The 21,506-nt window shown below is 39.3% G+C and overlaps 1 protein-coding gene across 1 annotated transcript in view; it reads right to left on the bottom strand.

The window, feature by feature from the left end:
* Positions 1 to 15,735: 15,735 nt before the first annotated feature.
* The window catches only part of LOC143658291 (uncharacterized), a 129,958-nt gene continuing 124,187 nt past the window's right edge, over positions 15,736 to 21,506 (bottom strand). Inside the window, 3 exon segments of the mRNA XM_077130446.1 lie at positions 15,736 to 16,697; positions 16,700 to 17,085; positions 17,087 to 17,332. Of these exon segments, the coding sequence (XP_076986561.1) occupies positions 15,736 to 16,697; positions 16,700 to 17,085; positions 17,087 to 17,332 (1,594 nt within the window).

Here is a 21,506-nt window from a genome sequence, read left to right as displayed (position 1 = left end):
TGCCCAGTAGGTGGCGCTCGTGGCACACGTTTGTCTGTGGGTCCCACCAGTAAAAGGTGTTGTGGGTCCTTTAACTTTGGAAAACTCTCGCCGTCCGGGAGGTTCGCTAGCCGAAGCGGCTTGGAAGAGTGACAGCTGGCCCGGGGTCTGAACGCGGGGAGGGTCGCTGGCCGCCGCAGCCCGGGAAAGCGCCCGTCCGAATTTCCTAGTTGGCCTGGGGTGCCAAGCGTAGCGGGAGGGCGCCAGCCGCAGCGGCCCGCCTGGGAGAGTGCACGTTCCCGGGGAGTCACGGGTTTGGAAGGCCCCCCCTGTCACCGTTCTCCACGGCCTGGGCATTTCCGATCCAATTCTCTCCGTTGGTCCGGGGGGCTGCGCGTGGTGTGGGCGCCAGCCGCCGCGGTTTGAGGGGACCGCCTGTCCAATTCTCCCAGCCGGCCTGGGAAGGGGGAAGGGAGTGACTCTGGCCGCTTGCCGCCCCGCCCAGTGAAGCCCACGCCCCTCAGCGATCTCACCAGAGTGGGTTCTCTCAGCCAGCCAGCCGTTCCAGGATGGGGTATGCTGTCTTTTTTTATCTCTGTCGTGGCTTTGGGAGCTGTTCTGTATCGTTTCTGCTCCCCTAGTAGCTGTCCTGGAGGAGAAACTAAGATCCGCGCGTCTTACTAAGCCACCATCTTCTCCGGAAGTCCAAGGTGCTCATTCTTGTTAGCTATAAGGGAAATGCAGATCAAGACTACAATAAGGTACCACCTCTTCTAGTTTGCTAGCTGTCAGAATGCAATATACCAGAAACTGAATGGTTTTTTTAAAAGGGGGAATTTAATAAATTGCTAGTTTACAGTTCTAAGATTGAGAAAATGTCCCAATTAAATAAGTCCATAGAAATGTCCAATCAAAGGCATCCAAAGAAAGATACCTTGGTTCAAGAAGGCCGTTGAAATTCAGAGTTTCTCTCTCAAGTGAGAAGGCACACGGTGAACATAATCAGGGCTTCCCTCTTGGCTGGAAGGGCACATGGCAAACATGGTATCATCTGCTAACTTTCTCTCCTGGCTTCCTCTTTCATGAGGCTCTCCCAGAGGCATTTTCCTTCTTCATCTCCAAAGGTCACTGGCTGGTGGACTCTGCTTCTCATGGCCATGTCATTCTGCTCTGCTCTGCTCTCTCTTTCTCCAAAATGTTTCCTCTTTTACAGGATTACAGTAAACTACTCAAGACCCACCCAAATGGGTGGAGACATGACTCCACCTAATCCATCTTAACAACCACTCTTAATTAAATCAGATCTCCAAGGAGATGATCTGATTACAGTTTCAAGCATACAATACTGAATAGGGATTAGAAGAAATGGCTGCCTTTACAAAATGGGATTAGGATTGAAACATGACTTTTCTAGGGTTCATACATCATTTCAAACCAGCACACCACCTCACATCTATAAGAATGGCTGCTATTTAACAACAGGAAACTACAAATGTTGGAGAGGATGTGGAGAAGTTGGGATACTTATGCACTGCTGGTGGGAATGTATAATGGTAAAGCCACTATGGAAGACAGTCTAGCAGTTCCTCAGAAAAGTAAATATCAAGTTGCCCTTTGGCCCAACAATATCACTACTCAGTATATACCCAGAAGAGTTGAAAGCCATGACACAAAGATTTTCATGTTGATGTTCATAGCAGCACTTTTCACAATCACTAAAAGATTGAAACAGTCCAAATGTCCATCAACAGTTGAGTGGATTAACAAAATGTATATACATATGATGGAATATTATGGAGAAGTAAAACAAAATGATGTCTTGAACCACATGACAAGATGGATGATCCTTGAGGACATAATGGACACAAAAGGACAGATACTGTATGATTGCACTTTTATGACCATTTTAAAGGTAAAATGAGAGGCTAATAAAATTTAGGGGACCTAGAGATATACAGAGACTTGAGATGGGTGAGCAGTTTGCTAATGAGGTTGAATTTAATTGTAAGGAAATAGACAGAAGTGAGGCAATTCACTAGTAGGTCTATAAGTAATATCACCATATTGAAGGTGCTCATGAGTGAACGGGGTTGTATTGATTCATGTGTCCCACCAAGTGATACTACAAATATAAATAAGTTCTTGCATGAACTACTGCAAAAGTATGAATCATGTCCAAAGAATGTATAATTTCGGAGTATGGGGAAAAACTGCTATTGCATGTTCTGGGCTATGTTTAACGGGAAAACATCAACAGTACCACAGCAAATGGTGCTGTAAATAGTGGGGGGAGGGACAAGAGGTAGGGGCAGATTTGGATTTTCTATTTGGTGAGGGTGTGTTTATTGGCTGTCACTCTTGGGAACAAGGAAATTATCTAAAATTGTTGATTGACTGTTGACTTCGAACATTTTATGTGAGGCCCAGTAGATAGAGGTGGCTGAAAGATGCACTGACAGAGAAGTAGATTGGCGAATGATGGTGTAAACATATGATCAAACACGGTGCTGCTACAAAAAGGAATGAAGTTGTGAGGCATGCAACAATGTGAATGAACCTTTGGAACATTTGGTGAGGCAAAATAAGCCAGAGACAAAAGAGCAAACATCACATGAACACATTTACAAAATATTTATAAGAAAACTGGGGCCTAGATTGTAAGCTCTTATAGTAGTCACATTTAACCCAGAGTGGTAACTGTTCTTTCTGGATTCTGAGCAGCTGTTTTATATATGTATAACCTGATATTCAGAGATAAGAATGAAGCTGATTGGGTCCAGATTAAAATTCATAATACAGGGGTAAGGAAGACATTGTCTATATTTTAGAACTTCACCTACTCATTGAGACCAAAGTAAGAAAGTTTTATTATGTCCAGAACCTGGGTTTTCTGTAGCATATAATCTAACTCAACTTGTCTGGATATATCATTTAAACAGTTCAAACACAGAGAGCCCAAGATAAGAATGAGAGCCATTAATCCTTTATAGCTTAATGTCATGCCTAGATATATCCCATATTATATTAAGCAGATAATCAAAAAGTATTGGCAAGGTTTATTCAGAGAAGGAAGAAAAGTTATGGAACTACTAAACTTTACCATTGGAGAAACCCCACATACTTTGCCAAACATTAGGGGTACCCAAATCAATAGGCCAAGCTCTTGATCTTGATGCTTGCTCTTATGAAGCTTATGTACGTAGCGGAGAAGTTTAGCCCACATATAGGTATGCCTAAAAGTCATGGCTGGAGGGCCTCTTTTTTGCTTAGGTGTGGCCTTTCTCTCTCTAAACCCAACTCTGCAAGTGAAACCATTGCCCTCCCCACTATGTGGGACATGGCATCCAGGGATGAAAGTTTCCCTGGCAGTGTGACAGATGGCCCCTGGGGATGAGCCTGGCCCTGGCACCATGGGATCAACAATGCCATCCTGATCAAAAGGGGGAAAAGTATTGTAACAGACAACCTATCAGTGGCTGAGAGAATTCAAATAGAGTTGAGAAGCTACTCTGGAGGTTACTTTTACACATGCTTCAGTTAGACATTGCTACCTATCATAACTTGCCAAACCCCAACCAAAACCATTCTTGCCAATCCTAAAGAATTCCTAGAGCACTATAAAAAGATTCTACAAAGGTTCCATGTACTAGGGTAACTCCCTAAAACCTATAACCTCCAGATAGGTCCCTGGATCAGATAAGTCCTGAAATACAGAGGGGCCAGCCCTTCCAGAAAATCACCTAGTTCCATCTCCCTATCCCATATTATTGACAGTTCCTTCCAACATGAAAAAATTAGAATGGGCATAGCCCAAATGCCCCTAAAGAGTGGGAGAAAGATCACAGGTGATGGTGGAGTTTTACAGAGAAGGTAGGGTTTAACAAATGAGTATGAGTACTGAATCATTATACTGATATTTCTTTTAGACTCCAGTACCTTAGAGTAGCTAGACAGGAAAACTAAAATTGTGGAATTATAACCCATGCCAAATTCTGAAATCTGTTCTATAATTAATTCTGGTGATGTACTTTGAAATTTATTGCTTTTATGTCTATATTATGTAAAGAGGAGGAGTATAGTAGAGAAGATAGGATTTAACAAATGAGTATGACTGCTGAATCATTATATTGATTTTTCTGTTGGTCTCCAGTGTTTTGGAGCAGCTTGAAGAAAAAGCAAAAAATCATGAAACTGTTACTCATACCAAACTTGAAAATCTGTTCTATGATTACTTGTTTAAATGTACTTGTATACATATTTCACAAAAAAGTTGAAAAAATTATAAGAATGTAAAAGTTGGGTAAACAGTTCCTAATTTTGATTATTTCTTTTTAACCCATTAGATGTTTAGTTTATTTTCTAATTTCCAGAGTTGAAGGGATTTTCAGTTAACTTTGTCATTGATTTCTAACTTACTGTGTTTGTGCTTAGAGAACATGGTATGTATTATTTTAGACATTTAAAATTTGTTTGGATTTTCTTTATAACCCAGAGCATGTAAATTTTGGAAATGTCCCATGATTTTTTTTAAAACCTGTGAATTTTTCAATGTTCTATATGCCTATTTTAGTTTCCCAGCTGCCAAAACAAATATCATATAATGGGTTGGCTTAACAACAGGAATTATTAGCTCACAGTTTCAGAGGCTAGACAGCTTGCTTCTTCCTAGCTTCAATATCTTTTCATTGACCAGCACTCATTGGGGTTCCTTGGTTTTTCTGTCAGATGGCAGTGCACACGACAGCATGTTCTTCCTCCTTTATGTTCCAATGACTTCCAGTTTCTGGCTGCTCCCAATACCCTCTTCTTCTATGTCCATTTTTCCTTTGCTAATAAAACTTCTCTCTTATTCAGTTTGGGCATATCTTAACTAATAACATCTTTAAAGTATATAATTTGGTTCATATCCAGAGGATGAGACAGGGACCTACACATGCCTTTTATAGGGGACATGATTCAATTCACAACAAAGCCCATTTGGTTGATTTTTGTTAATAGAGTTGTTTAAAACTTAAATACTTCATAAATATTTTGCCAGCCTCTTCTGTCACATACTGGTAGAAATGGGTTTCTATGATTTTGGGTTTGCTTATCTGTTGTAATTCTTCCATTTTTACTTTAGATAATTTGAGGTAATGTTCTAATGTGAATATGGATTTAGGATTTGTTTCTCATTATGATGTGACCCTCTTCCTCAGTGTTATTTTTTCCAATAATAATTTAGCTGAAGTTTTGTCATACCTAGTAATCACATGAGATATTCTTTCCCATTAAAAAAATCCTTTCCAAATCCTTATGTTGTATATGGGTATTTCATAAACAGAATAAAATGGTAATTTTATTTGTCAAGTCTGACAAATTTTGTCTAAAAACTGGAGCATTCTAATCCACTTAAATTTAATGTATTAACTATAAGTTTGTTTGAACCTACCACCTCTTTCATTTTGGGCTACTTATATTATGTCTCTTTATACTCAGCTTGTTCTATATTATAAAATGAACTCATTTGAGTTCACTATGCTTTTGTTTTTTAAATCATTCTATTTTTGCTCTTCACTAGTTTGAAAGATCTACCCCCTGTTCTTAAAGGCTTACATGTGCATTCTCAATGATAATGTGTTCTTGTTTGCAAGCTGCCAGAAAGTGATGTACCAGAAACAGAATGGCTTTTAAAAGGGGGGGGGCATTTATTAAGTTGCTAGTTTATAGTTCTAAAGCCATGAAAATGTCTAAATTAAAACAAGTCTATAAAAATGTCCAAGTCAATGTACCAACAAGAGGTTACCTTCACTCAAGAAAGGCCGATGAAGTTTGGGGTTTCTCTCAGCTTGATGGGCAGATGGTGAAGTCTGATAGCTTTCTCTCCCAGCTTCTTGTTTCATGAAGCTCCCCTGGGGGCATTTTCCTTCTTCATCTCCAAAGGTCTCTGGTTGCATGTGCTCCAAAGGTTTCTTCAAAATGGTTCCCTCTTAAAGGGCTTCAGTAAGCAGACCCCACCTTGAATGGGTGGAGACACATCTCCATAGAAACCATCTAATCAAAAGTTACCATCCTCAATTGGGTAGGTCATATCTCCATGGATAATCAAAAAGTTCCCACCAAGCAATATTAAATGAAGACTAAAGGACATGGCTTTTCTGGGGTACACAACAGATCCAAACTGGCACATTCCACACTTTGGACCCCCCAAAGATATGTTCTTTCCAAATACAAAATACATTCATTCCATCACAATATCAGAAAGCCTTAAACCATTTCAGTAACACTAAAAATACAATAGAACGTCAGAAACAGTACCAAATCTCATGGAAGTCAGCTACAGGCATGGTCTGCCCTAAGGCAAAATTCTCCTCAGGCTGTGGACCTGTAGAACCCAGAATAAGTTATTTGCTGCCAACATACAAAGGAGGGATAGTCATAAGGTACATATTCCCATTTCCACTGGAAAAATTGGAAGGAACATTGGGGTCACAGGACCCAAGCAGTTTTGAAAACCTGCAGGGCAAAGTTCATTAGAATTCAAAGTCTGAGTCATCTTCAGGACTTTAGAAAGACACAGTTCCACCCTTCCAGGGCCCATGCAGCAGCCTCTCTGAATGCAACCTTTGAGGACACAAGGGAGACCACCTTTTTCTCAGCTCCACCCTCTCCAAGCACTGGGGAGTACCCAGGCTCTCTGCCATCTCTGGGACACATGCTCACCCCCTCCACAACAATGTGGTCACAGCCAGGCTCTCCCCAATCCCCAGGGAATGTGCTCCACCCACCCTTGTGCCAGTTTGAAAGGATTACACACCCTAGAAAAGCCATGCTTTAATCCTGATCCATCTTGTGGAGGCAGCTGTCTCCTCTAATCCCTATTCAGCACTGTAGGTTGGAAACCTGATTAGATTAGATTATTTCCACAGAGATGTGACACACCCAATTATGGGTATTAATCTTTGATTAGAGGGAGATGTGACTCCACGTATTCCAGGTGGGTCTTGATTAATTTATTAGAATCCTTTGAGAGGAAACATTTTGGAGAGAGCCATGAGATCCTTCCTCATCTCAAAAGGATCTTGAGTATATGGGCTCTAAAGGTTTTTCCAAAATTGTTCCTTCTTAAAGAGTTCCAGTAAGCAAACCCCATCTTGAATGGGTGGAGACACATGTCCATGGAAACCATCTAACCAAAATTACTTCCCACAGTTGGGTGGGTCACATCTCCATGGATAATCAAAAAGCTCCCACCCAGCAATACTGAATGAAGATTAAAGGACATGGCTTTTCTGGGGTACACAACCGATTCAAGCTGCACAATATACATTCGTTTTTCTGGTATAACATGCATTCTTAATGTAGTAACATCTAAAGTTACCTAATATTTTCATACTTTCTCTGGAAAAAGAAATACCTTAGGACCCTTTCATTCTTCTTATAATTTATATGCTACTGTTGCCACATACTTAAATTCTATATAATTTAAAAAACTCAAGATCTGATTATGTTTTATTCCATCAGTATTCATTCAGATTAACTTACAACATTTACCATGGTGGTAGAATAAACTAATATAATTAATGGCTGTGCTATACTGTGAAATAATTACATATCCCCTTCCCACAGAATTCATGTGGGACTTTCATGAGTCAGTGAATTGTGAGAGGAAGAGATGTGTATATCACTTATTCTTTAAGAGCACATATATGGTTCACTATGTTCTCTTTTCCCTTTGTACTGAGACAAGTAAATTTTTAAATGAACAATTTCCCAATGGAGTAAAGACATAGAATAGGCAGTAGCAAATATGCAGTGATTGTGTAGCATGAGCTAAAAATACACTTTTGAGGTAATCCATTGAGATATTTAGATTGTTGATACCACCAAAAAAAATAAGTCTAAACTCACTGATTCAGAAATTCATACCTAGAAGTTAGGTGCTACCATAACAAAAATTTGAAATATGTGCATGAGTTTTGAGACCAAGAAGAGGGAGGTGAGCTAAATGTTATTAGACTCAGAGAAAATGAGGCCCATATCACCCAGTGATAGGACATTTTGTAAAACTGTCTTCAATAACATGGATAGCAAATGAATCTAAATAACTGTATGGCTTTTAATGAAACAACTAGAAGACAGACTATCAGTTGTATGCCTTGGTTGCTATTGACCAGGAATTACTAGTAAAGGTATGAGTTCAGAAAATAACTGGCCAGTTAGCAATAAAGAATTAAAGGAAATCAACCCCAAATGCCAGGATTTTCAGGGGAAAATTAGGTCACATTCAAAACTGGTATGTAGGAGCCAAGGGTTAAAACAAGACCTGCAGAATTTGTTGGGAGCAGCTGGCCTCAGGGTGGCAGTGGTAAACTGTGGAGATTGCTATCTGCTTTATGTAGAACAGTCTGGGAGGAAGAGAATGTTTACCCTAAATGGTTATGTTAAGTATGAAGGAAGAGAGCACTGAAAGATAAGCACTCTGTTCCCCCAGGAAATGCATGCATACCTTTTGTCACCCTGCAGTATATAAGCAAGATCTGGTTAAGAATAAAGTTGTCTGTTGTTTGTTAAAGTTAAGCTTCAGACCTCCTGAACCCATCTGTGTCTTTCTTTCCTGTCATTCCTTAATATCCTTGGAGCTCCATTTCATAGAAAGCAACACTGGTAAAAGATAAAACTGGGAAGATCTTTCAGTGCAGCAAAATCTGATTAAAACTCATTTGGTAATTTCAGATTAAGATCCCTCATGATCGTTGTAGAAATCAAAATAAATTATTAGCAATCAAATCCATCAGTTTATAATCCTCAAAATAAAATATTTCAAGATCAAGTGGGGCTTTTCACTAGAATTCAAAGATGGTTTATCACTTGAAAAAAATTTATATATGTGACTTCTAGTGCTGGCCATGATTGAGTAGGAGCACTATAATTTATTGCATCCATTGATTACAACTAAAATCTTTGGTTAAAAAAAAGCAACTGCCCAAGTACTCTGAAAATAAAAAAATTAAACAGGTTAGAGAGAAAGTCTTGAGTTGAAAAATAACCAATACACAAGCCTGAGTTTCCTTATTTTTCTTTCTTTTTTTACCTCCCACTTTTGACCTGAGGAGAGACTGAATACTGGAAGTGAGCACAGGGATTGGAGAACAGAGAGTAGCAAAAACCAATTTCAACAACTAGAAGATTGTTCTAGTTTGCAAGCTGCCAAGATGCAATATACCAGAAATGCAATGGCTTTTTAAAAGGGGAATTTATTAAGTTGCTAATTTACAGTTCTAAAGCCATGAAAATGCCCCAATTAGAGAAAGGTTATAGAAATGTTCAATCTAAGACATCAAGGGAAAGATAACTTGGTTCAAAAAGGCTGTTGATGTTCAGGGTTTCTCTCTCAACTAGAAAGGCACATAGCAAACATGGTGACGTCTCCTAACTTTCTCTCTTGAGGCTTCTTGTTTCATGAATCCCACCCACCCCCACCTCCCACCCCAACCCCAGAGCATTTTCTTTCATCATCTCCAAAGATCTCTGGCTGTTTGGGCTCTGAAGCTCTAAAGCTTTTTCCAAAATTGTTCCCTCCAGTAAGCAACCCCATCTTGAATCGGTAGAGACACATCTCCATGGAACCCATGTAATCAAAAGTTACCACCCACAATTGGGTAGGTCATATCTCTATGGGAACCATAAAAAAAACTCCCACCCAGCGATACTGAATGAGGATTAAAGGACATGGCTTTTCTGGAGTCCAAAAGAAACTCAAACTGACACAAGGACAAAGAAGAGTTCCCCGAAAGCTAGAAACTGTGGTTGTTCCTTCCTTCTTTCCTCCCTCCTTCCCTCCCTTCCTTGTTTTCAACATTATTTGGCAAGTTTCTTTCAGAACACTGAAAGAAAATCCATCTTTAGGAGTATAAAAGTTTGAAAAGGCAGTCCTTTTTGTAGAACATAGGGAAAATAATTGTTTTTAAATCTTTTATCTCACTGAGTTGACTCTGGGTGGGCCTAATGCAAAACTGCTTGACATCATAGGAGGATAAAACTTTTAAGAGAACTCCAGCTTTCTAGCCAGAAATATCTACTTACTGGGTAATAGGGGAAACCTAAATTTGTAGTCTGTTCTGCTCAACTGATGTGACTACTGCTGCATGACCTTGGTAATAAACTGTTTTAGAGTTTGTTCTGCTCAACTAATGTTGCCATTGTGTGACCTTGGTAAAAAATCGTTTAAATGTGCACTCTAGCTGGGAGGACTGGCTATCCTCCCAGAAGGAGACATACTTTGATAAAGTTATCTATGTCCCAGGAAACTCCTCTCAGTCTCCTCTCAGATTCCAACAGCTAGTTGGAATCTGGCTGTTATTGTATAAAAATATTATATAAACTGCATAGTTAGAAGGGAGAGAGGGGGAGGGGGAGGGGGGAGAGGGGGGGAGAGGGAGAGGGAGAGAGAATGTATTGCTGTGAATTTCTTTGTCAGATCCCAAAAGCTGATTCCAGAATTCCTCTTTGAGTGTTGGTGCTACACTACCTGGTGATGTAACTGTATCTCATTTCTAATAATCTCAACTACTTCCTGATAAATTGTTTTTATATCACTGAAGTCTGCATTGTCCACGAATCCAAGCCTCTAAACTAAGTGGCCACAAATATCACATTGCCTTTTATGCAACAGGCCCAGGGAGCCAGTGATTAAGGGAAAAAAATCCTGGTGAGAAGAGAGCCGAAGAAGAGGGATACCCTAATTTTGTGTATGATCTGATGTTAAGTCCTAGAATCACACCTCTGCTGCACATGCATAAAAACACACCAAGAAATATAACTATTCTGAAAATGAAAGGTTATAGTTTTGCTGAAATCCACTTTATCATTCTTTTTTAATAAATCGTGCTTTTGGTGTCATAAATAAAATCTTTTTCCTGATCTAAGATTATAAAGGTACTTCCAGCCTATGCATTCTCATAAAATTTTTGTGATTTTAGCTCTACATTTCATTTTTTTGTTTTTGTTTTTTTTTTGGCATGGGCAGGCTCTAGGAATTGAACCTGGGTTTCCAGCATGGCAGGCAAGAAATTCTGCCACTGAGCCACTGTTGCACCATCCTACATTTAGTTTAATGATCCATTTAGAGTTAGTTTTTTGTTTGCGGTATGAGGTAAGGGTGTTTTTCTTTTTTTTGCACGTGGATATCCAACAGCCCACTTAAAAAAAACTATCCTTTTCCTTGGTCACCTTGCATGTGACATTGATGTTTTGAATGCTTTCTTTATACTTGATCAATCTTCCCTAGTGTTTGTAAGTTATGATACTGCTGTCAAAGAAGAAATATGTGGCTTTGCTGATGATCTCTATTGCATCATTACTTTCTATTTTTAAAATTTCTGCTCTTATTTTTCTTTCCTTCTCTCTTTTAATCTGCAGTATTTTTTTTGCATCTTAAAATGGATGTTTTTGCTCATTTTCAATGTTTCATTTCTAATATGTGCATTGACTATTTTTTAATGAATAAATTAAAAAATAACAAACTAAAACATTAACATGTGATCATTCCATTCTACATATATAATCAGTAATTCACAATATCATCACTTAATTGCACATTCATCATTTCTTAGAACATTTGCATCAATTCAGAAAAAGAAATAAAAAGACAACAGAAAAAGAAATAAAACAAAAACAGAAAAAAAGATTATACATACCATACCCCTTACCCCTCGCTTTCATTGATCACTAGCATTTCAAACTAAATTTATTTTAACATTTGTTCCCCCTATTACTTATTTTTATTCCATATGTTCTACTCATCTGTTGACAAGGTAGATAAAAGGAGCATCAGACACAAGGTTTTCACAATCACACACATTGTGAAAGCTATATCATTATTCATTCATCATCAAGAAACATGGCTACTGGAACACAGCTCTACATTTTCAGGCACTTCCCTCCAGCCTCTCCATTACATCTTGAATAACAAGATGCTATCTACTTAATGCATAAGAATAACCTCCAGGATAACCTCTCGACTCTGTTTGGAATCTCTCAGCCATTGACACTTTGTCTCATTTCACTTTTCCCCCTTTTGGTCAAGGTTTTCTCAATCCCTTCGTGCTGGGTCTCAGCTCATTCTAGGGTTTTTCACAATCCCTTGATGCTGAGTGGCTCATTCTAGGATCTCTGTCCCACATTGCCAGGAAGGCCCACATCCCTGGGAGTCATGACCTACATAGACAGGGGGAGGGTGGTGAGTTTGCTTGTTGTATTGGCTGGAGAGAGAGGCCACATCTGAGCAACAAAAGAGGCTCTCTTGGGAGTGACTCTTAGGCCTAAATTTTAAGTAGACTTGACCTATCTTTTGTGGGGTTAAGTTTCATATGAACAAACCCCAAGACTGGGGCCTCAGCCTATAGCTTTGGTTGTCCACACTGCTTGTGAGAATATCAAGAATTCAACTTGGGGAAGTTGAATTTCTCCCCATTCTCACAATTCCCCAAAGGGGACTTTGCAAATACTTTTCCACTCACTGATCAAATGTGCATTGAATTTTGACAAAATTTCTTCTAAGAACCATTTTATTAGCATTGGAATTTTGATTGTTTTCATTATTCAGTTTTAAGTATATGTACTAATCTTAATCATGAGTTAATAATTTGATGTTTCCAAAGTTATTTTCTAATTCATTTCTAACTTAATTGTGTTGTGACCAGAGACTCTCATCTGTATGGTACCAAACTTGCTTTATGACCAAGTATGTGGTCAGTTTTCATAACTGACCCATATTTACATGAAAATAATTCATCCTCACTTATTGAATGAAGCATTCTATATGTTCATTACATGTCACTTTTAATGAGGGAAAGGGGAGCTGTACGCTTATCTCCACCCAATGACAAACAGGCAGGTTTCTTTGTCCTCTACTGAATGTGAGATTATTTTTCTTTTATTATCACCTAGAGGGTTTAGCTCTTTGTGATCCTGCTTTGTGTGGGGTTTCCAACCAGAAGACTATCTCAAGTGGGTCCTAGGCTTTACATCCTGTCCACTAAATCCTGCTGAAGTTAGCATAATGTAAAATTGGAATATAAGAATGACATTAATTTCTGCAGGGATCTGTGTTTCTATGATTTTTTGTTTTTGTTTTTATTTTGTTCTGTTTTGGTTTCTATGTCCAGTAAGTTATCTGAAGACTGATTTGAGATGGGTATACTTAGCAACCATTATAACCAGCTTCTTTCTTCTTTGGCATAGCAGTCAGGAAAAGTTAACTTCATTTCCAGATACCTTCGCATGGAATTTCATGGGATCTAGCACCTCCCAAGTAGACACATCTGCACACAATTTAGAAGGATAGATATGCAATATTAAGCAGCAGATTGCACTATCTTAGTTTGTCAGGCCTCTATAACAAACACTATAGAATGGGTTGGTTTAAATAAGCATTTATTAGCTCAGTTTCAGAGGCTTATATTCCAAGAACAAGGCATGGTTAAGACCATACTTTTTCCCTAAAATCTGTAGCATTCTGGTTTTGGCTGCCAGCAATACTTGAGGTTCCCTGGCTTGCAGATCTGCCTCCCATCACATGACAGTGACTTTCTCCTTGTGCCTACTCTGGTTTCACCTGATTCTGGCTTCTCCCATGGCCTTAATTAATACTACTTTTTGGCTTCTTCTCTTTATAAGGCCTCCAGTAGTACGGACTATATTCAACCTGATTCAGTTGGCCACACATAACTTCTTCAAAAAGTCCTATTTACACATGAGCCCATACCCACAGAAACTCAGATTAACATGTATTTTGTTGGGGTACATTATTCAACCCACCACACATTGGTTCATCACATCTGCTGGCAAGCAACCAGACATCTGGCTCTCCTGGAGCAGGTGTGGTAGATTTGTCCGCATCTACTCTTTAGCATCATAGGTGGTGTTAGGTTGTGGCAGCAGTAGTGGATGTGTCAAAGACAAGTACAAACTGAGAAACTATATATGCAACCTGCATAAAGACCAAGATATACAACCTTCCATTAACTGAGTACAACAGTAAACACAGGAAAACACAATAGCAAATATGAATATAAGAGACATAATTTAAAAACCACCAGTGTGTCCAGTACCTAGCTTAAGAACTACAACATTATCATCAGCTAAAGCACCCAAGGCTAAATCCCACTCACACGTTGTTTGGATCCCCCATTGAAACAGGCATAATATGATATTTCAATCGAGTAATCTCTTAAATGATATCAAAGAATTTTTTTATGTGCAAGAATGGCAGTGGATTTATGAATAGGGGAAAAATTCTTATCTGTTAGAAATGTGAATACAAACAGGGAGTTTGCTTTATGTTATTCCAGGGAAAAAAAAGGGAATTATGATTAGTGGGAGGTTGATAACTCTTAAAACTCAGTGATGAACACATTGAGAGATATTATATCTACTTTATATATATTTAAAATTTTCCATAAGAAAAAGAATAGAACAATAGAACTGGTATTGGAAGTCAACATGAAACTAATAAAAGCCAGCTGATCATGGACAATGGACTGGACAATTATGGCTTTCTGAATAACTCATTTCTGAGTACAGTCTCTCTCCTGAATAATTGTGAACTTTTTTAAAAATTCTGGTCAACTTTTTCTTGATAATAATATTAAAAAGAGTAAAGACCAAATTTTAATGGATTTTCTAGCAGCTCCATTAAAAAATATAAATAAATCTATGCAGATAGGGTGGGGGGATATCATCAGTACAGATGAAGAATGTTATCCCTCCTGAGCAAATTATCTCTTACCCTTAATCCCCACAACAGTATTAACAATCCTCATTAATTTTACCTTCTGAGTTTTCCTTATATTTGTTTTCTATTTGTAGACAGAAGAAAGCATATTATTGTTTTGTATGTTGTCCCAGTTATAATAAAAATTCTAATAGCTAGGGTCCAGCAGAAGAGAGAAATCATACCACTGATTTGGACAGGGAAACTTTAAATATAGAGATTATTAACAATTTAAAGGTATCTAACTATTGCAAGAGATAAAAGAGAACTCTAGGTAATAAACAGGAGATCAAAAAATAATTACAACTCTAGAGCTAAGAGAAACAGGAAGACTAGTACAGAAAGGGACTGAGAACTTAAGCTGTGAGTCTATCAATTCAATGGACTTTTAAAAAATTGGATTTGTTTGGCATACATTATCTGGTCTTTGTAACTGGCTACTTGGTGTTGTTTTCTATAAATACAGTTATATGGAAGGATCAGGATTTCTATTATAAAATTGCTTATAGGTAAACAATTGTTCCTATTATTATTACATTATTTCTCCTTGACTAATATTCTCTGATGCACAATGAGTTTGGACTTCATGCCAGAGACAATCCTATTCACAGGGCTTCAGTCACCTACATTCTTTGGTATGAAAAGAAAAGTCATGCATATTAAAGGCATTCCAGTATTCACAGCATTTGTGGGATGTTTTTCCTCAGAGAAAACTGTTCATTTTATGATGATCTGTTTTCTAAAGTGTTCCAATGTATGCTTCACTGAGAAGACTGGATTTCTGTATGTTTTACAATGTGATATCTCTCTTCAAGAAAAGACTTCCACCACTTCATTCATATTGGCATTCCCTTCTATAATTTCTCCAATAAAACATGAAACTACATTTTAAGGAGGCAATTTTCCCATGTCCACTAAGTTTAAGGATTTCTCTCCTGGTGAGTTTTCTGTTTCTTACAAAGGTTAAAATTAGTGGAAAAGTATCCTGACTTTCACTGCATTCACAGAATATATCTTGTGTGAGTTTTCTTATATCCAGTGAGATATGACATCTCATGAAAGTCCATCCAGCACTCACTGTGTTCCTGAAGTTCCTTTCCTTTATGAATTTCCTGATGTGAAGTGAGAAAAAACTTGACAGAGAAAGATTTTCCACATACACTACATTGATAGGGTTTCTCTCCTGCATAACTTTTCTGATGTACACTGAGGTATGATTTCTCGTAAAAGGATTTCCCACATTCACTACATTGGTATGGTTTCTCTCCTGAGTGATGTCTCTGATGTCTAATGAGCTGTGACTTCTGGTTGAAGACTTGCCCACAAGGAATGCATCCATACGGTTTCTCTCCTGTATGACAATGCTGATGGATAACAAGATGGCTTTTTTGGCGGAAGGCTTTTCCACATTCACTGCATCCATGGGGTGTCTCTCCTGTATGAATCAACTGATGTCTACTGAGCATTGCCATACTGCTAAAGGTTTTATGGCATTGAAGACAGGCAAAGGGTTTCTCTCCTGTGTGGGTTCTCTAGTGTACAATGAGCATTGCTTTTCTTATGAAAGCTTTTCCACATTCACTGCATTCATAAGGTTTCTCCCCTGTATGAGTTCTTTGATGGACAATAAGGTGTGATTTGTCTGTAAAAGCTTTCCCACATTCACTACATTTATACGGTTTCTCTCCTGTATGAATTCTCTGATGTGTTATGAGGGATGACTTTTTATTAAATGCTTTCCCACATTCATGGCATTCATAAGGTTTTTCTCCTGTATGAGTTCTCAGATGGACAATGAGCTGTGAGTTGTCTATAAAAGCTTTTCCACATTTGCTGCATGTATATGGTTTCTCCTCAGTATGAATTCTTTGATGTGTTATAAAGTGTGACTTTTTATTAAAGGCTTTCCCACATTCCTTGCATTCATAAGGTTTACCCCCTGTATGACTTCTCTGATGACAGTGAGCTGTGACATGTGTATAAAAGCTTTTCCACATTTACTGCATCCATAAGGTTTCTCTCTGGTATGATTTCTCTGATGCGTGATGAGGTGTGAGTTTTTACTGAAGGATTTCCCACATTCCTTACATTCATAGGATTTTTCTCCTGTGTGAATTTGCTGATGAACAATGAGCTAAGACTTACTACAAAAGGCCTTTTCACATTCTTTGCATTCATAGGGTTTATCTCCTGTGTGAATTCTTTGATGAATAATCAGATTTGACTTCTGGGTGAAAACTTTTCCACAATCACTACATTCAAAAGGTTTCTCACCTGTATGAGTTCTATAATGCAATCTAAGCTTTGTCTTCTCCCTGTAAGCTTTTCCACATTCTTTGCACTCATATGGCCTCTCCTGTGTGAGTCCTTTGGTGGAGAATGAGATAATACTTTGTTCTGAAGGATTTCTGACACTCAGTGCATCCATATGGTTTCTCTCCTGTATGAGTTCTCTTGTGCTGAGTGAGATGACATTTTGTACTGAAAGGTTTTTGACATTCACTGCATTTATATGATTTTTCTTCTGTATGAGTTCTCTGATGTATGAGGAGCTTTGACTTATACCTGAAGGATTTTGGACATTCACTGCATTCATAAGGTTTTCCATCCATGAGAACTGTATTATGTGTTTTAACATTTGTCATTATGTTAAAAGACTTTACACATGAATTAGGTTCATTGTCTTGGAACTGAATATGGGAAGTTTCTTGTAGAGTATGGAAAAAAGGTTTCCAATCTCCAATTAAATCAGAGTTCATTTTTACATAGTTATTCTGAAAATTTAAATCTGAACCTTGTTTCAAACTTATTTCTTTTGAGATACATTTACAGGGTCTTTCTATTAATATAAAATTTACAAAGAAGCAAAACTAAATAAGTGCATTCTTTCGGTATACACAAAAAAGATAAAATTACATAATGGGTTTTCCTCATGAAAGGCGTGCCTTCTACCATGGAAGCACCCATGTGCTCTATTTAAAAATGAAAAGAATAATACATACTGTATTCTAAGTAGTGTAACAGAGAGTGGGAGTAGACTAGGAAAATGGAACATTGATGGAACACTGACAAATGACTTTTACCGTTATCAGATTATCAAATGTCACCTGTATTTAAATAATTTAAATGTTATATTTAAAATTACAAAGCAAACTCAAAGGTAATTCCATTTTTTGACAGCCTATTACACTAGAAAAGATAGGAAAGAATGATGTATCCACTGTTGCCAAAGATGGGGAAAAACCTGGCATACTGTGTGGAAGTGTTCCATAGCAGATATTAGAAGAGAAGTATGGTCAAACTAAATGAAAGGCTTTGAAATATGCATTTAATCTGACCTACTTTTAGGAATTAAAGAGTAATATCCCTAACATACAGTTTAGTTTAAAATTACATTACAAAACATTACAAATACTTTGGTGTAGTTAGTAAATTGAAAGTAATTTTTTTTTTGCCTGGGCAGGCACAGAGAATTGAACCTGGGTCTCCAGCACAGCAGGCAAGAACTCTGCCTGCTGAGCCTCTGTGACCCACCCGAAAGTAAATTTTATTATCTACTTTTTACTGATGACAAGCATATAATGATATTGTGATAAAAAATTTTAAAACCATTTAATACCATGGGAGGTTTCCAACTCTATACTCAAACCTAAATTCATATAGGTAGAGAATACATGCATGTATCTATGTGTGTGAACGTAAAAAAGGCAAAGGTAATTAAAAAGTTACCTTAAAGTAAAAAAAGAGTCCTATGTACAAAGTTATACATTTGAGTAATAATTGCTCCCTTTAGGCAAGTACCCACCATAAAGTAAGCTTCTTGGCCATGCGCTTCAGAAATATAATTTCACTCCATCTTCAAAACACACCTGCGAGGTAGATGTCATCAATTTGTGTACTTTACTCAAATTCACAGACAAGTGGCGAAAGTGATATTAAATGCCAATAATAACAGGTTGGTACATATACACATTCACACAAATATATATTAAGCAGTTAAGGCATGTTAAAAAATTCTGGCTCTAAGGTAGTGGGTACACAGGTGGTGATTTTAGTTATCTTTCAACTTTTTTGTATGTTTGAAAATTTTCCATATAAAACGTTGGGAAATCTAATACCCCAATGCTCGGTACACCACCCAAGGGTCTGCCCACGTTAGACCTCCTGCATTCCAATCTACCATCCTCTCCCATTCCTGATGTCCAATATTTTCCCCAAACCTGCAACCTCTCCCCCTGGTTAACAGCCCCTCAATCGACACTTGGATCCTCAACCCCGGACCACAAGAGCACAAGTGACTGACCCCGGGCCCCAATTCGTTTAGTGGCTATCCCAACCCGCCCTCCCCACAGACACAGGGACGGACCCTTAGGTCTCTGGTTTCTCCCACAACCGCCAATGACTCCCCTAAACACTGATGGGAGCGCAGACCACCCACAGTGCTCTAGACATCCCCGAAGCCGCCTTTAACAACAACCTCACAAATTCCCTCACAAGCCCTAGCCAAGTCACGGAATCCCCACCATGCCAGACTATGAACGCAGAAAAATAAACTAAACGCAATCCCCTGAGCAAATGCACGGCAGTCCAAGGGGATAAACGCCACTTCCGCTCCCGGGTCTGTCATGTCAGAAGCTCACCTATCACGCAGACTCGGTAGCACTTTGGAACTGTGGGCTCCTGTCCCTGGAGACATCATAGTCAGGCAAGGTGGCTGCGCCATCCGCCCCACGTTGTGCTGGGAGCAGCCATTTTCGGAGATGTGCTGTACGGACAGTGAGATCGTCTTTCCTGTGATCTGATTCTGCCCACATAGCCAGAAAAGGAGCAATTATAATCGAGTCTTTATCAACTTTTCAAGACTCCTCATCCCCGAAACTTCCGGCTCTGAACTTTGTGTAAGGATGCTGCGCATTATCATCTATAGGGTTCCTGCCTGACCAGAAATGCTGAACCAATCACAGGCCAAATCTAAGTAGAAAATAGCCGGGTCCACTTTGTCCCTCAGCCATTTGATCCCGAAAGGAAGTTGTGGCCGTACTGTAAAGTTTTGGGGTCCCTACAGCAAAGAATAGTATTCCCAGGGCAGAAAAGAAGGGCGTGTTCACAGCAAAGATTCCCTTATTGTATTTGGGGAAATGGGGTAAGTTAGGAGTAAAGGAACTGGATCTGCAGGAGCTGAGATGATATGGGAAGAGCACCATCATGTGTTTTTAGAGGGTGAAAAGAAAGGATGGGGAAAATGGTTGTGGAACAAGCACAGGTAACCAGGTCCACCAAGAGAATATTACTTGTGCTCTGGAAGGATCCTCTATATTCTGAACAGTCACAAGCCACACAGGCATTTATTTTTGTGAATTTTGTCATGTAGCGGTCAACTTTCATTTTTGCTCCCTATGTTCAATTAATTATTCCAGCTAGTGGGTTCATTTTACAGTGCTTGGTAGTGCCATCTCCATCATAAAGCAAGTGTTCATGTGTGTTTGATGTTGATTCGGGACTCTGTTCTGTTCCATTGTGAAAGGTTTAGGAGGTGAAAGGGTGAGAAAGAAGAAAGGTAGACCGGGAAATTTAAAGCGGGTTGGGGGGTATTTCTGCACTCCTGGGCAGAACACACCAAACCAAAAATGGAGGGAGGTGAGTGCGCACATGGGCTTCAGCCTGGGCAGCTTTTAAGGATGGAGGTCAGGTGACATCCGGAAGGGGTGGTTCATTAGTTCCGGAAGTCAAGTTGGGAGGGGCGACACAGCCTCCGCAGCTCCAGTTGCAGTGCCCTTCCAGTTCCCCCGACCTAACATTCCAGCTTTTTTTGTGATAATAGGGTGCCGAGATCTTTCTGGCTACTTCCTGCTGTAATGGGGCAGCATGGGGTTATAGGCCGGAACCATCATGGCTAGGGGAGTGGGGAGGCTGGCTGTAGGAATCTGGTGAGGAAGGCAGGTGATGATAATGATGCAGGAGCATTTGGTTGACTGCTACCCGGGATAGTTCCTTCATGTGTCCCTGAAGGAAGTTGAGGCAGGGAGCTAGGAGGAAGAAAAGACAGATTAGGATAACTGGTCCTAGTAGTGGGAGGAGCCATGTCACCAGAGGAGAAGAAAACCAGCTTAAGGCAGAGTTGGTTCCTTGTTTTCTGTGGTAGAGATAGTCTCTTAGTTTGTTCAGGGTTTGAATATTTTGTTCCACCAGACCCGACTCGTTGACATAATAGCAGCATTCCTCTTGGAGGAATATACACGTTCCTCCTTTTTCAGCTGTCAGCAGGTCTAAGGCCTGTCGATTTTGAAGAATTACCTGGGCTAGTGAGGTGAGTTGGCATTGTAGAGAGGAGAGGGATTCTGATGTTGATTTCAGGGCTACCTGTAGTCAAGTTTTGAAGTTTTGAGAGGTTAAAATATTGTGTCCCAGCGCCCCTCCTGCTGTGGCTGAGGCTGCAACTGAAGCAGTTAGGCTGATGCTTACTAGGATAGGAAGAAAGGCAGCCCTTTTTTTAGCAAGGAGAAGGCAGTAGCCAAGTTAGTTCGGACTCTCCATAGAGGGTCAGTTGAGGAACAGTAGTTACCAGGAAGCATGGTCCTGGGGTGGTGGAGTTAAGGCACTTGGTAAGAGTTCCATTACACCAGAAATATTATCCTTTGGGGGCATGGGTGGTGTTGTGGATAATGACGTTAGTCTGGCACTTGCTATGAAGTTTTGTTTGTGGGTTTTTTATCCAGTGTAGTGAGGCTCTTAATTTGGCAAGAAGATCTCGCCCCATTAGCAGGCTGGGGCA

Source organism: Tamandua tetradactyla, chromosome 16 (assembly GCF_023851605.1).
Source record: "Tamandua tetradactyla isolate mTamTet1 chromosome 16, mTamTet1.pri, whole genome shotgun sequence".
Taxonomy (NCBI): Eukaryota; Metazoa; Chordata; class Mammalia; order Pilosa; family Myrmecophagidae; genus Tamandua; species Tamandua tetradactyla.
The sequence above is the reverse complement of the archived record's forward strand: the minus strand, read 5'-3'. Positions and strand labels throughout refer to the sequence as shown.